Raw genomic sequence first — 23,916 nt, 5'->3', positions numbered from 1 at the left:
CAAATCCGATTTTTCTCGGTCCTCTTTGTAGTCTAGGAGGACAGGCAAGGGTGCAGGTTTTCAAGAATGTGTTGGTAAGGGCCACTAAATCCAAACTTCCTCAGTCCTCTTTGTGGTCTAGGAGGAAAACTAGTGTTTCTGCTGCTGTGTAGGTGAGCACAACTATTCCAATCAGCAGGGTCCAGAGACTGTTATGGGTTTTTGGGCAGGGGGTGTTTCTGCTGCTGCATTGGTGAGCGCAACTATTCCGATCAGCAGGGTCCAGGGACCACTGCGGATTCTTGGGCAGGGGGAGAAACAAACAAACCAAAACCATGGGCAGTTTTGTCTTTCAGATGGGAAACACAGGTATCAACAGGCTCACCCTTGAAATGCATCCTAAGCCATTGGGACCAGTTTGACCCGCAAACCCTGAAAAAGAGATGGCTCATTTTTTTCTGCACTATAGCTTGGCCCCAATATTCTCTCTCTGATGGGAAAAAATGGTCACCTCAGGGAAGTATAAATTACAATACTATCCTGCAGCTTGACCTTTTCTGTAGAAGGGAATGCAAATGGAGTGAAATACCTTATGTCTAAGCTTTCTTTTCATTGAAGGAGAATACACAACTATGCCAAGCTTGCAATTTACATCCCACAAGAGGACCTCTCAGCTTACCCCCATATGCTAGCCTCCCTATAGCTCCCCTTCCTATTAATGATAAGCCTCTCTAATTTCCCCCACCCAGAAGGAAATAAGCAAATAAATCTCCAAAGGACCACAAAAATCTCCGGGCTATTGGTTATGTCACCTTCAAGCTGTAGGGGGAGGGGAATTTGACCCAACCCAGGTAAATGTCCCCTTCTCCCTCCCTGATTTAAAGCAGATCAAGGCAGACCTGGGGAAGTTTTCAGATGATCCTGATAGATACATAGATGTCCTACAGGGTCTAGGGCAAACCTTCGATCTCACTTGGAGAAATGTCATGCTATTGTTAGATCAAACCCTGGCCTTTAATGAAAATAATGTGGCTTTAGCTGCAGCCCGAGAGTTTGGGGATACCTGGTATCTTAGTCAAGTAAATGATAGAATGACAGCCAAAGAAAGGGACAAATTCCCTACTGGTCAGCAAGCTGTTCCCAGTATGGATCCCCACTGGGACCTCGACTCAGATCATGGGGACTGGAGTTGCAAACATCTGTGTTCTAGAAGGACTAAGGAGAATTAGGAAAAAAGCCCATGAATTATTCAATGATGTCTACCATAACTCAGGGAAAGGAAGAAAATCCTTCTGCCTTCCTCAAGTGGCTATGGGAGGCCTTAAGAAAATACACTCCCCTGTCACCCGACTCACTCGAGAGTCAATTGATTCTAAAAGATAAGTTTATTACCCAGTCAGCCGCAGATATCAGGAGAAAGCTCCAAAAGCGAGTCCTGGGCCCTCAACAAAATCTAGAGGCAGTATTAAACCTGGCAACCTCGGTGTTCTATAATAGGGACCAAGAGGAACAGGCCCAAAAGGAAAAGCGAGATCAGAGAAAGGCCACAGCCTTAGTCATGGCCCTCAGACAAACAAACCTTGGTGGTTCAGAGAGGACAGAAAATGGAACAGACCAATCACCCAGTAGGCTTTGTTATCAGTGTGGTTTACTAGGACACTTTAAAAAAGATTGTCCAGTGAGAAGCCGCCCCCTTGTCCATGTCCACTATGCCAAGGCAATCACTGAAAGGCACACTGTGCCAGAGGGCAAAGGTTCTCTGGGCCAGAAGCCCCCAACCAGTTGATCCAACAACAGGACTGAGGGTGCCCAGGGCAAGTGCCAGCTCATGTCATCACCCTTACTGAGCCCCAGGTATGTTTAACCATTGAGGTCCAGGAAATTGACTTCCTCCTGGACACTGGCACGGCCTTCTCAGTGTTAATCCCCTGTTCCGGATGACTGTCCTCAAGGTCCGTTACCATCCGAGGAATCCTGGGACAGCCTGTAACCAGGTGTTTCTCCCACCTCCTCAGCTGTAATTGGGAGACTTTGCTCTTTTCATATGCCTTTCTTGTTACGCCTGAAAGTCCCACACCCTTATTAGGGAGGGATATATTAGCCAAAGCTGGAGTTATTATCTACATGGATATGGGGAACAAGTTACCCATTTGTTGTCCCCTACTTGATGAGGGAATCAACCCTGAAGTCTGGGCATTAGAAGGACAATTTGGAAGAGCAAAAAATGCCCGCCCAGTCCAAATCAGGCTGAAAGACCCCCACCACTTTTCCTTATCAAAGGCAATATCCCTTAAGGCCTGAAGCTCATAAAGGATTACAGGATGCTGTTAAACATTTAAAAGCTCAAGGCTTAGTAAGGAAATGCAGCAGTCCCTGCAACACCCCAATTCTAGGAGTACAAAAACCGGTCAGTGGAGACTAATGCAAGATCTTAGACTCATCAATGAGGCAGTAATTCCTCTATATCCAGTTATACCCAACCCCTATACCCTGCTCTCTCAAATACCAGAGGAAGCAGAATGGTTCACTGTTCTGGACTTCAAGGATGCCTTCTTCTGTATTCCCCTGCACTCTGACTCCAGGTTCTTTTTGCCTTTGAGGATCCCACAGATTGCACATCCCGACTTATATGGACAGTCTTACTCCAAGGGTTTAGGGATAGCCCTCATCTGTTTGGTCAGGCACTGGCCCAAGATCTAGGCCGCTTCTCAAGTCCAGGCACTCTAGTCCTTCAGTACATGAATGATTTACTTTTGGCTACAAGTTCAGAAGCCTCATGCCAGCAGGCTACTCCAGATCTCTTGAACTTTCTAGCTAATCAAGGGTAAAAGGCGTCTAGGTCAAAGGCCCAGCTTTGCCTGCAGGGGTTCTTGGAATCACCAGCTTTCCCCGACTATGAATCCTCACATACAGAGAGATGGCCAGGCCACTCTATACTCTAATCGAGGAGACCCAGAGGGCAAATACTCACCTAGTAGAATGGGAACCACAGGCAGAAACAGCCTTTAAAACCTTAAAGTAGGCCCTAGTACAAGTTCAGGCTTTAAGCCTTCCCACAGGACAAAACTTCTCTTTATACATCACAGAGAGAGCAGGGATAGCTCTTGGAGTCCTTACGCAGACTCATGGGACAACCCCACAACCAGTGGCACACCTAAGTAAGGAAATTGATGTAGTAGCAAGAGGCTGGCCTCACTGTTTATGGGTAGTTGCAGTGGTGGCCATCTTAGTGTCAGAGGCTATCAAAATAATACAAGGAAAGGAATTCGCTGTCTGGACTACTCATGATGTAAATGGCATACTAGGTACCAAAGGAAGTTTATGGCTATCAAACAACTGCCTCCTTAGATACCAGGCGCTACTCCTTGAGGGACCGGTGCTTCAAATACATACATGCATAGCCCTCAACCTGCCACTTTTCTCCCAGAGGATGGGGAACCAATTAAGTATGTCTGCCAATAAATTATAGTTCAGACTTATGCCACCTGAGATGATCTCTTAGAAGTCACCTTAGCTAATCCTGACCTTAACCTATATACCAATGGAAGTTCATTTGTGGAGAATGGGATATAAAGGGCAGGTTACCATACTTGGCAAGTAACCATACTTGAAAGTGAGCCTCTTCCCCCAGAGACCAGCGCCCAGTTAGCAGAACTAGTGGCCCTTACCCAAGCCTTAGAACTGGGAAAGGGAAAAAGAACAAATGTGTATACAGATAGCAAGTATGCTTATCTAATCCTACATGCCCATGCTGCAATATGGAAAGAAAGGGAGTTCCTAACCTCTGGGGGAACACCTACTAAATACCACAAGGAAATTATGGAGTTATTGTATGCAGTGCAAAAACCCAAGGAGGTAGCAGGTTTACACTGACAAAGCCATCAGAAAGGTGAAGGAGAAAAGACAGAAGGAAACGGTCAGGCAGATGCTGAGGCCAAAATTGCTGCCAGATGGAACCTCTCATTAGAAATACCTATGGAAGGACCCTTGGTATGGAAAACCCCCTCCAAGAGATTAAGCCCCAGTATTCCCCAACTGAAACAGAATGGGGACTTTCACGGGGGCATAGTTCTCTCCCCTCAGGGTCGTTTACGACAGAAGAAGAAAAGATACTTATACCCGAAGTCAGCCAGTGGAAAATACTTAAAACCCTCCACCAAACTTTTCATATGGGTGTTGAAAACATTCATCAAATGGCCAAATCCCTATTTACAGGGCCAAATCTCCTCTGGACCATCCGACAGGAAGTCAAAATCTACGAGATGTGTCAAAGGAACAATCCCTTGGTCCACCGTAAGGCCCCTTTGGGAGAACAAAGAATAGGTCACTATCCCAGAAAGGACTGGCAGTTAGACTTCACCTATATGCCTAAGTCAACGGGATTTCAATACTTGTTGGTCTGTGTTGATACCTTTACAAATTGGATAGAAGCTTTCCCCTGCAAGACAGAGAAGGCTCAGGAAGTGATTAAAGTCCTAATTCATGAACTAATTCCTAGATTTAGGCTTCCCCAAAGCTTACAGAGTGACAGTGGTCTGGCTTTTAAAGCCACAATAACTCAGGGAATTTCCAGGGCCCTAGGGATACAATATCACCTTCACTGCACCTGGAGGCCACGATCCTCAGGGAAGGTTGAAAAGGCAAATGAGACCCTCAAGAGGCACTTAAGGAAACTTACACAAGAAACTCATCTCCCATGGCCTACTCTTTTGCCCATGGTCTTGTTGAGAATCCGAAATTCTCCTCACAAAATGGGGCTCAGTTCATATAAAGTGCTGTATGGGTGACCTTTTCTCACAAATTACCTCCTACTTGATCAGAAAATGGCCAACTTGGTCAAAGATATAACTTCCTTGGCAAAATTCACAGAGATCCCTTCACAGAGAAAAGGGAACAGAGTTGTTTCATCCAGGAGATCCAGGAGATCTAGTGTTGGTCAAATATCTCCCCTCTACCTCCCCATCTATGGATTCTCTGTGGGAAGGACCATACTCGGTAATCCTCTCCACCCCCACTGCAGTTAAGGTGGCAGGAGTGGAATCTTGGATTCACCACACCCGAGTTAAATTTTGGACACCCCCGAGGAACCTGCACGACCGTCCGCTCAGGAGTCCCAAGATCAGCCAGACCAGCCTCGATACACCTGCGAACCATTGGAGGACTTGCATCTCCTATTTCAGAAGGAAACATCCCAGACTAAAAAGGCTCCTACCACTGATCCTGAAGAAAAACCCCTTCCTCCTTAAAACAAAATAAGTGAAAACCTACATAATCTTTATATTTGACACCTCTCCTTGCCCCTTTAATGGAATACTTTTACTATTTCATCATATTATTAAACAGCATACGAACCATACTCTTTGCGATAGGACTATATACTGTAGCTCCTGCTGGGATGAAAATCCTAATCACATCAACCTTCTTTCTATCTGCCTTCCTTCTGACAGCAATTTACTCCTACTTTAACTCAGACTGGATAAAATGATCTCGTCTTGCAGAGCACCCTCTTTACCTTCCTATTTACTCTTTGCCTATCTATCTCTCCTGCTTCCTTGGATACCTCATACAATCACCCCTCCCCTTCCACTAGCTCCTAATTACCTCTGCAAAACTCTCAACTTAACCCTCTCCCTGTTAAACCAGTATAATCCTTCCCTGGCAAACAACTGTTGGCTTAGTATTTCTCTATCAACCTCTGCTTACGTTGCCACTCCCATTCCCACAAAAAAATTGGGTCTTTACTAACTTAACCTACCACCCTCGTTATGAAGGAAAATATCGTTTCCGACTTCTAAATACGCAATCATTAGCCGACTTCCCCATCTCTGAAAGGACCAAGAATACCCTAACATGACTTGCAATCCAACTTTTATGTTCTTACATTTCCAACCTCACCTATTACACAAGCAATGAAAAGCCCATGCATGGCCCTGTAACTATGAATACCATCTTAACTTTCCAAGCCCCTTTATGCATCCAACACAATCTGTTATCAGACCTGCCCCTGGGGCACCTACTACCCCATCAGTGTAATTACACCCTACAACTTCAAGTCCCAACTGATCATAGTAACTTCTGAGTCACCCAAACAGCTCCATTCAGATGGCTTGTCCACTTCTCAAGGCCTCCAAAAATCATCACCTCCCCCCTGCTTAACAAACAGTCCAGGTTTTCTAATGGCAAACATACTCCCTGCATGACCATTCACCCCTGGACCCCCTGCAGCAGCACCACCACCACTAGTGAATGCCTTCTCATCACCTCTTTCAATCACTCTCTTGAATGGTTCCTAGTAGATATAAAATGGTTTTTTCTCCAATTTGAAAATAGAACGCAGGGAGCCACTCAGTTTGCTCCCAACAGCCCTTTCCAGCCACTCACCAGAGCTACCTTGGCAAGTACTCTAGGAGTATGGGAAATGAAAACAACAAACTCACACACCTTTTTAACATACACAACCAGTTCTGTCTACCCATCCAGGTGTATTCTTCTTATATGGAATGTCAGCCTATATCTGCCTCCCCACTAACTGGACAGGCACCTGCACCTTAGTCTTTCTAAGTGCCAACATTAACATTGCCCCAGGAAATCAGACTCTATCAGTACCCCTCAAAGCTCAAGTCCGTCAGCTCAGAGCCATACAACTAATACCCCTACTTATAGGGTTACGAATGGCTACTGCTACAGGAACCGGAATAGCCAGTTTATCTACTTCATTATCCTACTACCACACACTCTTAAAGGATTCCTCAGTTTGCAAGAAATAACAAAATCTATCCTTACTCTACAATCCCAAATAGACTCTGCAGCAGTGACTCTCCAAAACCAAGGAGGCCTAGACCTCCTCACTGCTGAGAAAGGAGGACTCTGCATCTTCTTAGGGGAAGAGTGTTGTTTTTACACTAACCAGTCAGGGAAAGTACGAGATGCCACCTGGCATTTACAGGAAAAGTCTGAAATCAGACAACGCCTTTCAAACTCTTATACCAACCTCTGGAGTTGGGCAACATGGCTTCTCCCCTTTCTAGGTCCCATGGCAGCCATCTTGCTATTAACTCGCCTTCGGGCCCAGTATTTTTAACCTTCTTGTCAAATTTGTTTCCTCTAGGATCGAGGCCATCAAGCTACAGATGGTCTTACAAATGGAACCCCAAAAGAGCTCAACTAACAACTGCTACCGAGGACCCCTGGACCAACCTGCTGGTCCTTTCACAGGCCTAAAGAGTTCCCCTCTGGAGGACACTACAACTACAGGGTCCCTTCTTTGTCCCTATCCAGCAGGAAATAGCTAGAACAGTCATCTGCCAATTCCCAACAGCAGTTGGGGTGTCCTGTTTAGAGGGGGGATTGAGAGGTGAAGACAGTTGAGCTTCTGCCTTGGATGAGGACTTGGAGAACTTTTGTGTCTAGCCAAAGGATTGCAAATGCACCAATCAGCGCTCTGTGTCTGGCTAAAAGATTGTAAACGCACCAATCAGCACTCTGTAAAATGGACCAATCAGCGTTCTGTAAAATGGACCAATCAGCAGGATGTGGGCGGGGCCAAATAAAGGAATAAAAGCTGGCCACCCACACCAGTAGGGGCAACCCACTTGGCTCCCCTTCCTGGCTGTGGAAGTTTTGTTCTTTTGCTCTTCACAATAAATCTTGCTGCTGCTCATTCTTTGGGTCCGCACTACCTTTATGAGCTGTAACACTCACCACGAGGGTCTGAGGCTTCATTCCTGAAGTCAGCGAGACCACAAACCCACCAGGAGAAACAAACAACTCCAGATGCACCACCTTTAAGAGCTGTAACACTCACTGCGAAGGTCTGCAGCTTCCCTTCTGAAGAGAGTGAGACCATGAACCCACCGGGAGGAACAAACAACTCCAGATGCACCATCTTTAAGAGCTGTAACACTCACCACAAGCATCCATGGCTTCATTCTTGAAGTCAGTGAGACCAAGAACCCACCAGAAGGAACCAATTCCAGACACACAGCCACTATGAAAAATAGTGTGGAGATTCCTTAAAAAACTAAAAGTAAAACTACCATTTGATCTAGCAATCCCACTACTGGGTATCTACCCAGAGGAAAAGAAGTTATTATACTTGCACGTGTTTTGTGTTTGTTTTTTTTTTTTCCTGGTTTTTTGGTTTTTTTAGATAGAGTTTCACTCTTGTTTCCGAGGCTGGAGTGCAGTGGCGTGATCCCAGCTCACCACAACCTCCACCCCCAGGTTCAACCAATTCTCCTGCCTCAGTCTCCCAGATAGCTGGGATTATAGGCATGCACCACCACACCCAGCTAATTTTTGTAGTTTTAGCAGAGACGGGGCTTCACCATGTTGGCCAGGCTGACTTTGTACTCCTGACCTCAGGTGATCCACCCCACTAGGCCTCCCAAAGTGCTGGGATTACAGGCGTGAGCTACCGCAACCAGCCCAAGCACACACATGTTTATAGCAGCACAATATGCAATTGCAAAATTGTGGAGCCAACCCAAATGCCCATTAATCAACGAGTAGATAAAGAAACTAATATGTATATACTGGGATTACAGACGTGAGCCACCACATCTGGCCCAAGCACACGCATGTTTATAGCAACACAATTTGGTTGTGGAACCAACCCAAATGCCCATCAATCAATGAGTGGCTAAAGAAACTGTGATATATATGTTCCATCATACATCCATCATACATATATACACACACATGTGTATGATGGAATACTACTCAACTATAAAAAGGAATGAATTAATAGCATTTGCAGCTACCTGGCTGAGATTGGAGACTATTACTCTAAGTGAAGTAACTCAGGAATGGAAAACCAAACATTGTGTGTTCTCACTGATATGTTAGAGCTAAGCTATGAGGATGCAAAGGCATAAGAATGATGCAATGGACTTTGGGGACTTAGGGGGAAGGGTGGGAGGGGAGCGAGGAATAAAGGACTACAAATAGTGTGCCGTGTATACTGCTTGGGTGATGGGGTGCACCAAAATCTCACAAATCACCACTAAAGAACTTATGTAACCAAATACCACCTGTACCCCAATAACCTATGGAAAATTTTTTTTAAAAAAGATTAAATGAAGTCATAAGAGTACAGCTTGATTCTGATAGGACTGTAGCGCTCTCTCTCTCTCTCTCTCTCTCTCTCTCTCTGTCTCTCTCTTGCTCTCTCTGTCGTGTGAAGAACACAGCAAAAATTTAGCCAGCTGTTTGCACACCAGGAAGAGAGTCCTTGCCAGGTTCTTGGACGTCCAGCATCAAGAACTATGAGAAAATAATTGTCTCTTGTTTAAGCCACTCAGTCTGTGATATTTTGTCATTGCAGCCTAAGCTAACTAAGACAAACACTGTTGACTTCCTATCAGAAAACTTGTTCCATGGAGACAGCTACAATTCCAAAATACATGGCTATATATCTCTCTGTCACTCCAACCTACGTGATATTAATTGAGATATCATATTTGATATGCTTTAGTTCAGGAGAATCATTAACCCTGGAATCAATAGGGCCCATAGACAATTTCTAGTCTGGGGGTTTCAAACTGCATTGTTAGAACCTCTCAGGGCCTTCCACAGGCAGAGGAGAGTTTATATTTGAGCATCACTATGTACTAGACACAGTGCCAGGAGAGTCAGCTATGGTACAACGTTCCTGTCATCTTGAAGCTTACATTCTAATGGGGAGAGACAGATAATAGACAAATAAAAGAGTAAATAGCCAAGATAATGACAGAATCTCCTATGAAGGAAATAATAGACTAAATAGCATGGTCAGGGGAGGCCTCTTGGGGAAGTGGGGCCATGAAAAGAAAGAGGAATAACTTCTTAGATGGAGAGAACAACAGGTTCGAAGGCCCAAATGTGCAAAAGGGCTGCAGGTGGCCTGGGAAAGACGGAATCCAGAATACCTGGCACATACTGAGCAAAGGGGGGAAGATGTGAGATGAGAGTGCAGAAGCAGGCAAGAGCCAGACTGTGCAAGACCGTGAACATCTTGGTAGAGGATTTTAGGCTTTAAGAGCAAAAGAATGACACTGGACAGTTTCAGGCGGAAGAATGCACAACTGTAGGATTCTCCTGGTTGCTATGTAAGGAATGAGTTAAGGGGAGGCAGGAATGGAAGCTGGAAGACCATTTATGGGGCCTTTGGAGAAATGCAGGTGAGTGAGCATAGGGAGGAGAAGGTTGTATTTTGGAGGTAGACTTGCTGCTAAACTGGATAAAGGAAGGGAGAGAGAGAGAAGACCTAAGAGTAACCTAGGCCAGGCGCGGTGGCTCATGCCTGTAATTCCAGCACTTTGGGAGGCCGAGGCAGGTGGATCACCTGAGGTCAGGAGTTCGAGACCAGTCTGACCAACATGGAGAAAACCTGTCCCTACTAAAAATAGAAAATTAGCCCGGCGTGGTGGCGCATGCCTGTAACTATTTGGGAGGCAGAGGCAGGAGAATCGTTTGAACTTGGGAGGCAGAGGCTGCAGTGGCCTGAGATTGAGCCACTGCACTCCAGCCTGGGCAAAAAGTGAAACTCCATCTCAAAAAATAAAAATAAAAATAAAAATAAAAAGAGTAACCTAAATTCTGAGTTCAAGCAATTAAGTGTTACCATTCACTGAGGGAAAAGACTCGGAGATGAACAGATTTGGAAACTGGCAGAATCCAGAGTTCACTTTGGAGCAAGTGAGTTTTGAACGCCTCTTAACCACTCCAGTGCAGCGGTGAGATAGGGTGTATCAACTACGAAGTCCAGAGAGTGGAGGCTGGAGCTGGAACTGTAGTGGGGAAGAGTGTAAGTCAGTACTCTTTTGACTGCAAGAGACAAAAATTCAACTCGAGTAGCTTAAGCAAAATAAGTAACTAAACAAAAATTGAACACAATAATATTAGTGAACTTTCAGCTCACATAACCGGTAAACCCAAGGATGGGCTTCAGGCCCAGCTAGACGCAGAGACTCATATAATGCCATGGATGATGCCTCTCTCCATTGCTTGGTTCTTCCTTCCTCAATATACTGGATGAGGTGGCACCATCTCACAGATCCTCTACACAGGAGTCCAGAGAAAGGGGAATCTTTCCCACTGCCCATATGCTGAGGCTTCAGGACAATTCTCATTGGCACAATTTGAGTCATGAGTCCATCTCTGAACTTATCATGCATCCAAAAAATAAAAGGAGAACATGACTAGTCTGGGTTGTGAGCCAAAGTAATGGGTCAAACTGGGGAGAGGAAGCCACAGAGCACAGAGATAAACAACCTTACCAACCCCTGATGAAGCGCAAAGAAGTTGCTTCCCCAAAGAATAAGCAGGGTGCTTTATCAGACAGAGGGGATGGCTGCTAGATGATGAGTAACGTTAGTTATTGTAACAAGCAAATCTCAACATTTCTATATCTGAACACATTGAAGTGCTATTTCCCGCTCACATAATTTTTCTTTTTTGAGACAGGGTCTTGCTTTGCCACCCAGGCTGCACAGCAGTGGCATGATCTCAACTCACTGCAGCTTGGATCTTCCTGGCTCAAGCCGTCCTCCCACCTCAGCCTCCCGAGTAGTTGGGACCACAGGCCTGAGCCACCATGCCCAGTCACTCACATAATCTGTGTGTTCTTGATCAGGCAGCTTTCTTTGAAGCAGTGATTTGAGGAAACGGGTTTCTTCTCTTCTGTATCTGTGCCAGCTTCAACAAGTGGCTTCTAAATTTCTAACACTAAGCCAGGCGTGGTGGCTTATGCCTGTAATCCCAGCTCTTTGGGAGGCTAAGGCAGGCAGATTGCTTGAGCTCAGTAGTTCGAGACCAGCCTGGGAAACTTGGCAAAACCCCATCTGTAAGTAAAAAATAAGAAAAAAAAATTTTTAAAAATTAAAAAACAAACAAAAAAATAAAATAGTAGCACTCAAGCCAGCAGAAGTGGGTGAAGAAGATTAAGAAGACACACCCATTTCTCCACCACCTCTAGTCACATACAGAACTAGCCATGGGGCCCCACTGTGTGTAGGGAAGTCTTGCAAAAGTCAGACCTGGCTGGGCAACCGTTCCCAGCAGCCACTCTGCACAATGGGAGGGAAACCTAAGCCTCTGGTGGACAGCAGCCATGTCTCCCACAGGTGCTGAGCAGACAAAGAGCAGATGTCCACCTCTACCATCCATCCAGCAGTCCTGCACAGGATGGAGAGTGATCAGCGTGGGCTTACTTCATGCTTTTCTGGGCTGGTCTCTCTCACAATGAAGCTCCATGTTTGTGATTTTTGGCCCTAGATGTATATTAGAATCACTTGTTGCTGGGTATAGTGGCTCATGCTTGTAATCCCAACACTTGGGAGGCCGAGGTGGGAGGACCACTTGAGCTGAGTTCAAGACCAGCCTGGGCAACACAGTGAAACCTCATCTCTACTAACATTCCAAAAAAAAAAAAAAATCAGCCAGGTGTGCTAGCACATGCCTGTAGTCCCAGCTACTTGGGAGGGGTGGGCTGAGACGGGAGGATAACTTGAGCCCAAGAGGTTAAGGCTGCAGTGAGCCCTGAGTGTGCCACTGCACTCCAGCCTGGGTGACAGAGCAAGGCCCATATCCATGTTCAGACTGATTGAATCAGTGTTTCATGGGTGGAGTCTGGCATCATTATTTGGGTAAAACTCCTTTAAAGTGGCTCTAATGTGTACCCAGGAATGAGAACCATTTGGCTTAAATAAAAGAAAGACATTTGGCCGAGTGCGGGGGCTCATGCCTGTAATCCCAGCACTTCGGGAAGACGAGGCGGGCAGATCACCTAAGGTTGGGAGTTCAAGACCAGCCTAACCAACATGGAGAAAACCTGTCTCTACTAAAAATACAAAATTAGCCAGGCGTGGTGGCGCATGCCTGTAATCCCAGCTACTCAAAGGCTGAGGCAGGAGAATCGCTTGAACCCAGGAGGCGGAAATTGTGGTGAGCAGAGATCATACCATTGCACTCCAGGCCAGGTAACAAGAGCGAAACTCTGTCTACGAAAAGAAAAGAAAAGGAAAGGAAAGCAGAAAGAAAAGAAGGAAGGAAGGAAGGAAGGAAGGAAGGAAGGAAGGAAGGAAGGAAGGAAGGAAGGAAGGAAGGAAGGAGGGAGGGAGGGAAGGGGGGAGGGGGGAGGGAGAGAGGGAAAGAAAGAAAGAAAGAAAAGAAAGAAAGGGAAAGAAAGAAAGAGAAAAAGAAAAAAAGAAAGACATTTAATAGTTCTCAGTAATAAAGAGAGGAACCAATTGTCTTTTAAAATTGTAGTCTTAAAAATTTGAGGGAGGAAACCCAGGGAATCCCATCTTGGGACAGGCGGCCATCACTAGATTAGGGACCATTGCTGTAGGGATGACTCATGAAAAATGTGTCACACAAAACTACAAATGTTCAGCACGGTGTTCAAACACACACTGGGCGTGGCATGGGGCAGAACCTGCAGCGGCAAGATCAGCGGATGCGAGGTGAGAAAGAAGTGGGACTGAAGGCTACACGTTCAAGGAGTTTGTCTCAGAAGGAAACTGTGAAATAAAGACCATCCCTGACATGTTGACATTGATGCTGAAAGGGATAGAGAAAGCCCAGAAGGCCGGGCGCGCTGGCTCACGACTGTAATCCCAGCACTTTGGGAGGCCGAGGCAGGCAGATCACCTGAGGTCAGGAATTCGAGACCAGCCTGACCAACATGGAGAAACCCCATCTCTACTGAAAATACAAAATTAGTCGGGCGTGGTGGCGCATGCCTGTAATGCTAGCTACTCCGGAGGCTGAGGCAGGGGAATCGCTGGAACCTGAGAGGCAGAGGTTGCGGTGAGCCAAGATCGCGCACTTGCACTCCAGCCTGGGCAACAAGAGTGAAACTCCAACTCAAAAGAAAAAAAAAAAAAAAGAAGGGAAAGCCCTGGAGAAGGAGTGACTCTTGGGACAGAAGGTTTGACACACTCAAAGTGAGAAAATTGATCACTCGGCATACACCATGCACAGGCCGAACCTGGCCCAAAATCTCTCATTTTGTCTGAAAAAATGAAAATGTCACTTTCGACACCCTCCCAACCAAAATCCTTATTTGTTTATAAGAACCATGTAAGGATTCTTACTCCTTAACCATTTGATGGTTGAGTCCCCCCAAAATAGAAATTAAAACCACACACCGTTTTTCATCTGCCCTCTTTGCAGGGGTATGTTCACTTTGGGCTCATCCCAGGTATTCTTTTTATTTTATTTTTTTTATATAAAGAGTTTCACTCTTGTTGCCCAGACTGGAGTGCGGTGGTGCAATCTCGGCTCACCACAACCTCCACCTCCCAGGTTCAAGCGATTCTCCTGCTTCAGCCTCAAAAGTAGGTGGGATTACAGGCATGGGCCACCATGCCCGGCTAATTTTGTATTTTTTTTTAGTAGAGATGGGGTTTCTCCATGTTGGTGAGGCTGGTCTTGAACTCCCGACCTCAGGTGATCTGCCCACCTCAGCCTCCCAAAGTGCTGGGATTCCAGGCGTGAGCCACTGTACCCGGCCACATCCCAGGCATTCTTACAGAAAAGCTTAATCAAATAAAAATAAGCTTTTTAGGAGGTAAAAAACTGTTTTGTAAACACTGATATACTTTGGGACTCATGAAGAAATGAAAGGATACATTTAAAACATGTATACCAAGAAGCAAATAAAAACATTAGTGGAGTTAATTTATTAAATCAGAAAATTACAGCATTTTTGTACATGAAAAAGCTTTCCCCCACAGCTAATAAGGTACAAATGAAAGGCATTCTGTCGGAATTATCATGCACTGTTGTGGAAAGAACACTAAGGCAGGAAGTGGGTTCCAGAACTAGCCTGGTGAATGTTCCATGTGCTGATGAAAAGAACGTGTGATCCGCAGCTATTAGAATGTTCTGTAAATGTCTGTCAGGTCCATTTGGTGTAAAGTGCAATTTAAATCCAATGTTCATTGGTTTTATGTCTAGGAAATCTGTCCGATGTAAAGTGAAGTCCTCAACCACTCTTGTATTAGAGTCTATTTCTAACTTTAAATCTAATAACATTTGCTTTATATCTGGGTGGCCCAGTGTGGGGCACATATACATTTACAATTCTTATATCCTCAGGCCTGGCACAGTGGCTCATGCCTATAATCCCAGCACCTCGGAAGGCCAAAGCAGGAGGACTGCTTTGATACCCAGAGTTTGAGAGTAGCCAGGCAACAGAGCATAACCCCATCTCTACAAAAAAATTTTCTTAATAAAACAAATACAATTATATCTTGCATGAATTGATCCTTGTATCATTACATAATGACCTTCTTTCTCTCTTTTTACAGTTTTTGACTTAAAATCTATTTTATCTCACGTAAGTATAGTTATTCCTGCTCTTTTTTGGCTTCCATTTTTATGCACTATCTTTCTCCATCCCTTCATTTTTGGTCTATCTGTCTACAGGTGAAGTTTCCTATAGGCAGCATATAGTTGAGTCATGGGGGTGGTTTTTAATCCATTCAGTCCATCTATATCTTTTAAGTGGGAGAATTTAATCCATTTACATTCAAGGTTATCATCAATAGAGGTGTGGACTTTAAAAAAAAATATCTTCCCAGGAGAATCGCCTGTTGTTTTAGAGACAGGGTTTCTTTCGCCCAGACTGGAGTGCAGTGTAGACTCACACTATAATCACAGCTCACTGTAGACTTCAACTCATGACCTCAAGGGATCCTCCCACCTCAGCCTTTCAAGTAGCTGGGACTATAGGGGTGTGCCATCATGCCCAGCTAAATTTTAAATTTTTGTAGAGACGGGGTCTTGCTTTGTTGCCCAGGCTGGTCTCAAACTCCTAGACTCAAGAGATCCTCCTGTCTTGGCCTTCCAAAGTACAGGGATTACAAGTAGAGACCACCACACTCAGCCTTGATAGGTGAAGACTTATTTGTGTCATTTTAAAAATTTTTTTCTGGTAAAAATGCTAACAGTAACCAGGAGCTAAAAGATTCATTTTTTTTTTTCCTCTGGGCATCCACTCTGAGCCCCAGTGAAGAATGGTGCCGGCTGTGAGCACTACCAGCAAGCGTACCCTACTGGTGGGAGAACTTTGTTTAAAGGATGTAAGTTGTATGTCTTCTGTAAAGGATATGACGATTTAATAATATCAATATCCACTTATCCACTATAATCATAGTACATACACAGAGAAAACCATAAAATGCCAGAGTTGGCACCTTAAGATTCTCTTTCACAGCAAAGGAGCAGGACTAAAACCAGGCATCTTGACCAATATCTCACAGGTGCTTTGGTAAAATCTCCAAGACCAGGACCCAGGCCTTCCAGTACCTAATTCAGTGTTCTTTCCATGCCCACACAAAGGCAAGCAGCAGAAGGAGGAGCAAGCATAAGGCCTTCCCAGTCACCACAGCCATGCTGTCAAACCTCTCTGTGGATATGCTGTGTTAACTTCTGAGCCTTGGGGATACCCATATTTACAAAATGATAAATACAGTTAGTCACAGTGTTTAATACTTGGATATGGACCCAGACGCACAAATGAACAAGAACCTCATGTCCTGGGACTTCATAGAGCACATGTTATAGTGGGCAGAGAGACAAACTTGGAATCACCCGTGACACTGCGCATCGAGACTACTGGGTACAACAATGGGACACACTGAAAGATGACGAGCATGTCACAGGAACTTGAAAGCATTCATGCTCCTTCCTTTTCACAAACTGAGACATCTTCATTTTTTTAACGTGTCCCAGAATCATCTTGATAACAGAAGCACTCTCATTACTATAAAGCCCACGATGAAAGCAGACGGCATGAATTCACCCTAGACAGGTCATGCCAACTTAACATCCCTTTCCAAATAGTATGCCGGTACTATACCAAATAGTATACCACTCTAAGAAGAGTGGTACCAGGTCGTAAGCTCCTATATTCCAATGACCAGAGTAAAATATCACCAGAACTTTATGTAAAATACATCTTGTAAAAGTATGATTACTTTTTCAGAGTGAAGGCAATATTCTGTGGTTGGTTAATGTTCTAAGATGCTACAAGAACTTTGAGACAGGGTTTCACACTGTTACCCAGGCTGGAGTGCAGTAGCACAATCATAGCTCACTATAGCCTCACACTCCTGGGCCTGTGATCCTCCTGCCTTAGCCTGTTAGTAGCTGGGATGATAGGTGTGAGCGACCACACCCAGTTATTATGAGAAATATATAAAATACTATTTGTGATCATGTTATTTATAAGAAATATATATATTGTCTTAATCCTTGCTTGGTCTCTTGGCTGTAAACCCCTTGAAGTATCTTTTGTTTGCTAATGAAATGATTGGCGGCTGGGAGCCCCTAGGTAGCTTCAGGATGGGGAGCTGCTCACCAGAAAGACCAAGGCAAGACTGGAGAGTTTAGACTCCCAGCCTCAGCCCACAACCTCCATAAAGGGGAGAGGGTCTGCAGGTTGAGTTAATCGTCAATGGCCAATGGTAATCATGCTGACATAATGGACATAATGAAGCCTCCATAAAACCCCAAAGGGTCAAGGTCCAGATGAGCTTCTGGGTAGCTGATGGCGTGGAGAGGGCATGAAAGCTCCATACCCCTTCCCACATGTTTTGCCCTGTGCATCTCTCCCATCTGGCTGTTCATCTGTATCCTTTGAAATATCCTCTACAGGCCAGAGGCGGTGGCTCACACCTGTAATCGCAGCACTTTGGGAGGCTGAGGTGGGTGGATGACTTGAGGTCAGGAATTTGAGACCAGCCTGGCCAACGGAGTGAAACCCCATTTCTACTAAAAATACAAAAATTAGCTGGGTGTGGTGGTGCACACTTGTAATCCCAGCTACTTGGGAGGCTGAGGCACGAGAATCGCTTGAACTTAGGAGGAGGAGGTTGCAGTGAGCTAAGATTGCACCACCGCACTCCAGCCTGGATGACGCAGTGAGACCCCATCTCTAAATAAATAAATAAATGAAATATCCTTTACAATAAATTAGTATTGTACCCAATATGTAGTTTTAATAAAGTAATAAAATTAAAAATGGGTAAACGTAAGTAGAGTGTTTCCCTGTTTATTTGGGAGCTGCTCTAGCAAATAAATCAAAACCAAGGAAGGGGTCATGGGAACCCCATTTTATAGCCAGTCAGAAGTATAGGGACTTGTGATTGGTATCTGAAGTGGGGGCAGTCTTGTGGTCTGAGCCCTCCACTTGTAGGGATCTGACTTCAATTCCAGGTAGATAGTATCAGAATTGAATTATAGGACATCCAGCTGGTGTCCACTGGACAATCTGGTATAAAAGTATTGAGTGGTATGTGACAACAGCAAAAACACTTTGGTTTTGTCCTATATCCCTAATACTATGCTGTCATGTTATCAGATGATGTTATTACAGGTATGACTGGAGATAGAGCTCTTGGTCTTAAAAGTAGTATTTCAACTACCTATTATTTACGATTCCTTTCCCACGGAAACTCAGTGAAAATGATAGAACATTATAGGACTTTTAATGTTTTTGACATGCAAGCATAATGCAGACCTCTTTGATGGTTGACAGATTCCTTTATTAAGTCAAAAACTTCATACAATTGGAAAATAAATGTTTCTTCAATGAATAATCAAACAAAAATTATCCAGGACCTTATAGGATTTTCAGTATGTACCAGGCTTGATGCACATCTTAGCAGACAGGACATTATCTTGCTGAGATCATTAGGGTATGACTGAAAATGAGAAACAGTAATTTTTAAAACATTTGCCTAATAATAGCTTTCCCAAACAGTAGTTCCCCTGAAATTAAAACAGGAAATATAATTTACGTTTATACCTGGTTTTAGATATGACTCAATATACATCAATTTTAACTTTATGGTTTGGTATTACTTTTTTAAAGGTGCTCAATAGAAACTCAAATCTCACTTTAAGACCATGAATTTCAAGCTGCAATGAAGTGTACAATAAAGTTGTAATTTCTCAACATCAAAGTTTAATTATTACAAAATAGTTCAAGCAACAGAATTTCAAAAACAGAATTTGCTTTGCTTCCTTGTTTTGCTCCAACACTAATCATGCTAAGATTTTTGAAGCATAGCTATGACTAGGACAGGCACTGGTGATTCAATCACAAAAACCCTTCTTGGTCTGAACAATACTTGCTCTTTTCAGAAGAAAAGGCAACTTTACTTTTTCTATTTCTATTATGAAAAACAGAGCTAAACGATCTTTTTAAAATTTTTTTGTATTTTTAGTAGAGACAGGGTTTCACCATGTTGGCCGGGCTGGTCTTGAACTCCTTCAAGTGATCCACCTGCCTTGGCCTCCCAAAGTGCTGGGATTACAGATGTGAGTCACCCCACCCAGCCTGTTTTACAATCTTAAAGTCTCCTTTTCTACCAGATGATTAAATTCTTTAGTTTGTAAATTCCCTCAGTCTCTTAAAATCAATCTATCCAGAAGAGAAGACAAACTTAGTGAAGGAAAGAACGCTTCCTCACTCTCTCACCAGAAAGCCAAAGCAAAAATAGAGCCCCATAGAAATTTCAACATTGATTATTTTTTAAATCTTACAGCTTAGTAGGAATCAAAAAGCTTTATGTAAGTCAGCAGATCTGCAAACCTTGTTAGTTCAATACAAACCATGATCTAGCAGACGACTTATATTCAAAAGCTCATCTTCCAAAAGGTTCCACTTGCCCATCTACTTACACAGAGTCACCACCTTGTTTAGAGAGGCAAGTAGTAATCTTACATGACACATAAAAGCCGTTTCACTGTGATACATATATAATGAAAAGCCATCAGTCTCCAAAGTTTTTCCAATCCATGAGCATGCGTACGCACACATACACACACACACAGTTTCGGTACTCCCGTCTCTAATAATTTTTAAAGCCTACTTTTCTAATTGAATTTTAAAAGTACCTTGAATTTAAATTTTTTTTAACTTCAGTCTTCAATATTGAAACTGCTAAGTTACCCCATTTTTCCTTAAAAAAAAAATAGAAAAATAAGGTTGGGGAAAAAATTAAAAATTAAAAATAAACTTGGGAAAACATTACTAAATAGGTTTAAGAGAAAAGTCTATATAGGCCAGGTGCCGTGGCTCATGCCTGTAATCCCAGCACTTTGGGAGGCCGAGCCAGATGGATCACTTGAGGTCAGGAGTTCGAGACCACCCTGGCCAACATGGTGAAACCCTGTTTCTACTAAAAATACAAAAATTAGCCGCGCGTGGTAGCATGTACCTGTAATCCCAGCTACTCAGGAGGCTGAGGTGGGAGAATCACTTGAACCCGGGAAGTGGAGGTTGCAGTGAGCCGAGATCACGCCACTGCACTCCAGCCTGGACAACAGAGCAAGACTCTGTCTCCAGAAAAAAAAAAAAAAAAGCCTATATAAAGAAAATATTCCAATAGGAGATAAACCTATGTGCACAGAGTTACTCACCCCACCCCAGCATGATCTGTAATAACAATCAGAAACAAATGAAATACTCAAAAACAGGAAATTAGGGAGATGATGAAACAACATGGAAATGCATGATAAGCCAAATATAAAAAAAGATCCCTGTGAGATGGAGCAGGGACCCCTCTTTGGGGTGTGCCAGGGGGATTCCCACAAGCACAGAAATAAAGGAAAATCTTGAGTTCCTTCACTGAAAATTCCAGGCACCTAGCTAGCCCTGAGAAGTAAACAAGCAACCTGATAAGCAAGAAGGTAATACAGTTTCAAACAATAGCCAGGGAAGTTAGTCTCCTAGAAACATCCTTAACATGTGTCCCTGAGCTACTTTTCAGAAACCCAGACCCCCACCAAATGGATTCACACAGACGTCAGATAAGGGGGAACACCAGGGACTAAACTCTGACCTCCATTCTTTGTTCTAAGTTTCTTGCTGAGGGGCCTGGCCCGACCTTTTTGTTCCTTTCTGTGGACCCCAAGTTTTTAGACAAAGCTTTGCTTCCTTAACCAATCACAAATCAGGGAGTCTCTGAATCCACCATAATCTGTAAGCCCGCCCACTTCACTTTTCAGGCCAAACCAATATATAAGCTTCATGTATTGATTTACAATTTTGGTATACAGCCATTCCACCCTGAATGCACCCGATCTCAACTGATTTACAATTTTGCCTTTAACTTCTGCTTTCCTGAAATTTACCACTGCCTTTAAAAACTCTAGCTTGGAAGTCATCATGGAGATCGGGTCTTAAGTATGAGCTGCCCAATTCTCCTTGCTTGGCGCCCTGCAAAGAAACATCCTCCTTTCTCCTGCTGCAAAAACCACCTTTTTGCAGTTTTGCTGTTGAAGTTTGCCTTTACTGCGCAGGTGAGCAAACCCCAGTTCAGTTACACCTGCTACATTTAAACAGTATACAGCTCTATTTGCAAAAACTATACAGGAACATTTGACCATAACAAAACCACTGGGTGACTTCTACCGGAAGTATCACTGCAGAGGATTACTCAACAAAAAGTGCAGTTTTCTATAGAAAGCCGCGGGTTTCCCTTGGGAAAGTGTTAATATTTTATTGTTAAGTAACTGGGGCAAAAAGACTAGATTTTCTATAACTGCAATGAAATAGGATTGGAAAGGCATCCCTGCAAGTCCCCAAAGTATAAGGATGGAATATTTTTGATGGTTTTATAATGACAATTATAATTTAGCTCTCTGAAGAAAATGTCCAATCAGACTCAATCACACAAAGCATTTACTATTTTCAATCACTTGCCCAATAACAAAATGTTTAGTAAGAAATTATTCAGAACATTAAGTTGTTTATGAAACATGTGACTAAGCAACATCAAGAAACGCTACAATAGAGCAGCTTACTGTATTCTGCAGCACTCTATACCACTACAAAAATAGTCATAAAGAGCTTAACATACTCAGTATAATGATCGTGGTTTACTTTTTGCAAGCCATGTATCTTTCAGTTACATTCTCCCAGTTGATTACATTCCAAATAGCTTTTAGGTAATCAGGCCTGACATTTTTATACTGAAGGTAATAAGCGTGCTCCCACACATCAATCCCCAGCAGTGGAATAAGGCCTGTTAGAAAGAAGGGGAAAAAAGAACGAGCCATCAGTTTCAGTCTAAAACACTGCATCTTCTCACGTTCAACTTTTATTATTCCACCCATACAAAATTACCCTTTGTAACAATCTCATTCACTTGTTTTTTTAATAGAAATAGGAAATCTAGATAAGAATGAATATTCCTATAGAATATTTTAAATTTATTGTTTACAAACAAAATGTGACAAATACTAACAATAAATAAAATAGACTTAGGAAAATTAATAACAGTATTTTAATAGCTATTCTTAAAAATACCAACAAATTCATTCAAGAGCCAATTCTCAGCCTTCCTCATGGTGGTCTTAGGAGCAGCAGGAAGGGGGTATTACATCCGTGGGAGTGGGCAGAGGCCCCCTGAGAATCTCCTCCAAAGGGTCTGGGCACTCACAGGAGTTTATGAGAAAACAGCTCTGCTCCGCAAGGCTAATTTTAATCTTTGGGAACACAGAGCAGTTGGAGGACACAGTGTTTTCAGAAATTAAGTGAGGTAAATGAAGAATTTGGTTCTAACTGTAAAACATTCATTTAAAAAAACTCTTAGGCCGGGTGCAGTGGCTCATGCCTATAATCCCAGCACTTTGGGAGGCCGAGGCAGGTGGATCTCTTGAGGTCAGGAGTTCGAGACCAGCCTGGCCAACATGATGAAACCCCATCTCTACTAAAAGTACAAAAATTATCCAGGTATGGTGGTATATGCCTGTAATCCCAGCTATTTGGGAGGCTGAGGCAGAAGAATCGCTTGAACCCGGGAGGCGGAGGTTGCAGTGAGCCGAGATTGCACCACTGCACTCCAGCCTGGGCAACAGAGTGAGATCTGTCTCAAAAAAATAAATAAATAAATAGGCTGGGCATGGTGGCTCACGCCTGTAATCGCAGCACTTTGGGAGGCCGAGGCGGGCAGATCATCTGAGGTAAGGAATTCGAGACCAGCCTGACCAACGTGGAGAAACCCCATCTCTACTAAAAATACGAAATTAGACGGGCATGGTGGTGCATGCCTGTAATCCTAGCTACTCAGGAGGCTGAGGCAGGAGAATTGCTTGAACCCAGAAGGCGGAGATTGCAGTGAGCTGAGATCGCACCATTGTACTCCAGCCTGGGCAACAAGAGCAAAACTCCATCTCAAAAGAAAAAAAAAGAAAAAATTAAAAAAAAAAAAATAAATGCAAAACATTTTTGTTAATGTACCTATAAAATTACATGCACTTATTTTATGAAATATCAGGACTTCTAAAACGTTTTTACTTACACAAGATTCTGAGTGTTATCTGTTAAGATTTGCACAAAGTATTACATGATCGTAAGTGAAAACACTGCTGGGTTTCCTTATTTCTAGTTGAATGCTTTACAGCAGAGCATCTCTCCCAAATGAAATGACAATTTTTAAATCTAACCTGTTGTTCCTTGCAGTGGATCCTGATTCGGACAAGCAGCAATTTGTAACTGTCCCCGTTCCTTATTAAAACCAAGCCAACCCCAACCTGAGCCTTGGACACCAACAGATGCAGCCGTCAGCTTCTCCTTAAACTTTTCAAAGGAACCAAAGTCACGTTTGATGGCTTCCAGCAACTCCCCTATTTTAAAAAAATCCAAAAACACCCACAAATGAACAGATTTCAACAATTACAAAAAATGTCGTATTACATGTATTAAAATATTTTTGTCACAGGGCCCAAGAAACTAGACCTCAGAAAGCAACACCTGGATCTAAGTTGCACAATTTTAATTCACGTTTTCGTTTTTTAAACTTTTTTTTTTTTTTAATTTTTTACTTTTTGAGACGGAGTTTCACTCTTGTTGCCCAGGCTAGAGTGCAATGGCATAATCTCGGCTCACTGCAACCTCCGCCTCCCAGGTTCAAGTGATTCTCCTGCCTCAGCTTC

The 23,916-nt window shown here is 43.5% G+C and overlaps 1 protein-coding gene across 7 annotated transcripts in view; it reads right to left on the bottom strand.

The window, feature by feature from the left end:
• Positions 1–18,493: 18,493 nt before the first annotated feature.
• SOD2 (superoxide dismutase 2) overlaps positions 18,494–23,916 on the bottom strand; it is a 43,677-nt gene continuing 38,254 nt past the window's right edge. For 3 of the 7 annotated variants that reach the window (XM_025383713.1, XM_025383714.1, XM_025383716.1), the window contains 3 exons: positions 23,428–23,607; positions 21,840–22,004; positions 18,494–18,674 (listed from right to left, as the gene is read on the bottom strand). In XM_025383713.1, the coding sequence (XP_025239498.1) occupies positions 21,859–22,004; positions 23,428–23,607 (326 nt within the window). In that variant the 3' untranslated portion in view covers positions 18,494–18,674; positions 21,840–21,858. Of the gene's footprint in view, positions 22,005–23,427; positions 23,608–23,916 lie in introns of all 7 variants that reach the window. The other 4 variants (XM_025383718.1, XM_025383712.1, XM_025383715.1 and 1 more) reach the window with 2 other exon arrangements.

This window comes from Theropithecus gelada, chromosome 4 (assembly GCF_003255815.1).
Source record: "Theropithecus gelada isolate Dixy chromosome 4, Tgel_1.0, whole genome shotgun sequence".
NCBI lineage: Eukaryota > Metazoa > Chordata > Mammalia > Primates > Cercopithecidae > Theropithecus > Theropithecus gelada.
The sequence above is the reverse complement of the archived record's forward strand: the minus strand, read 5'-3'. Positions and strand labels throughout refer to the sequence as shown.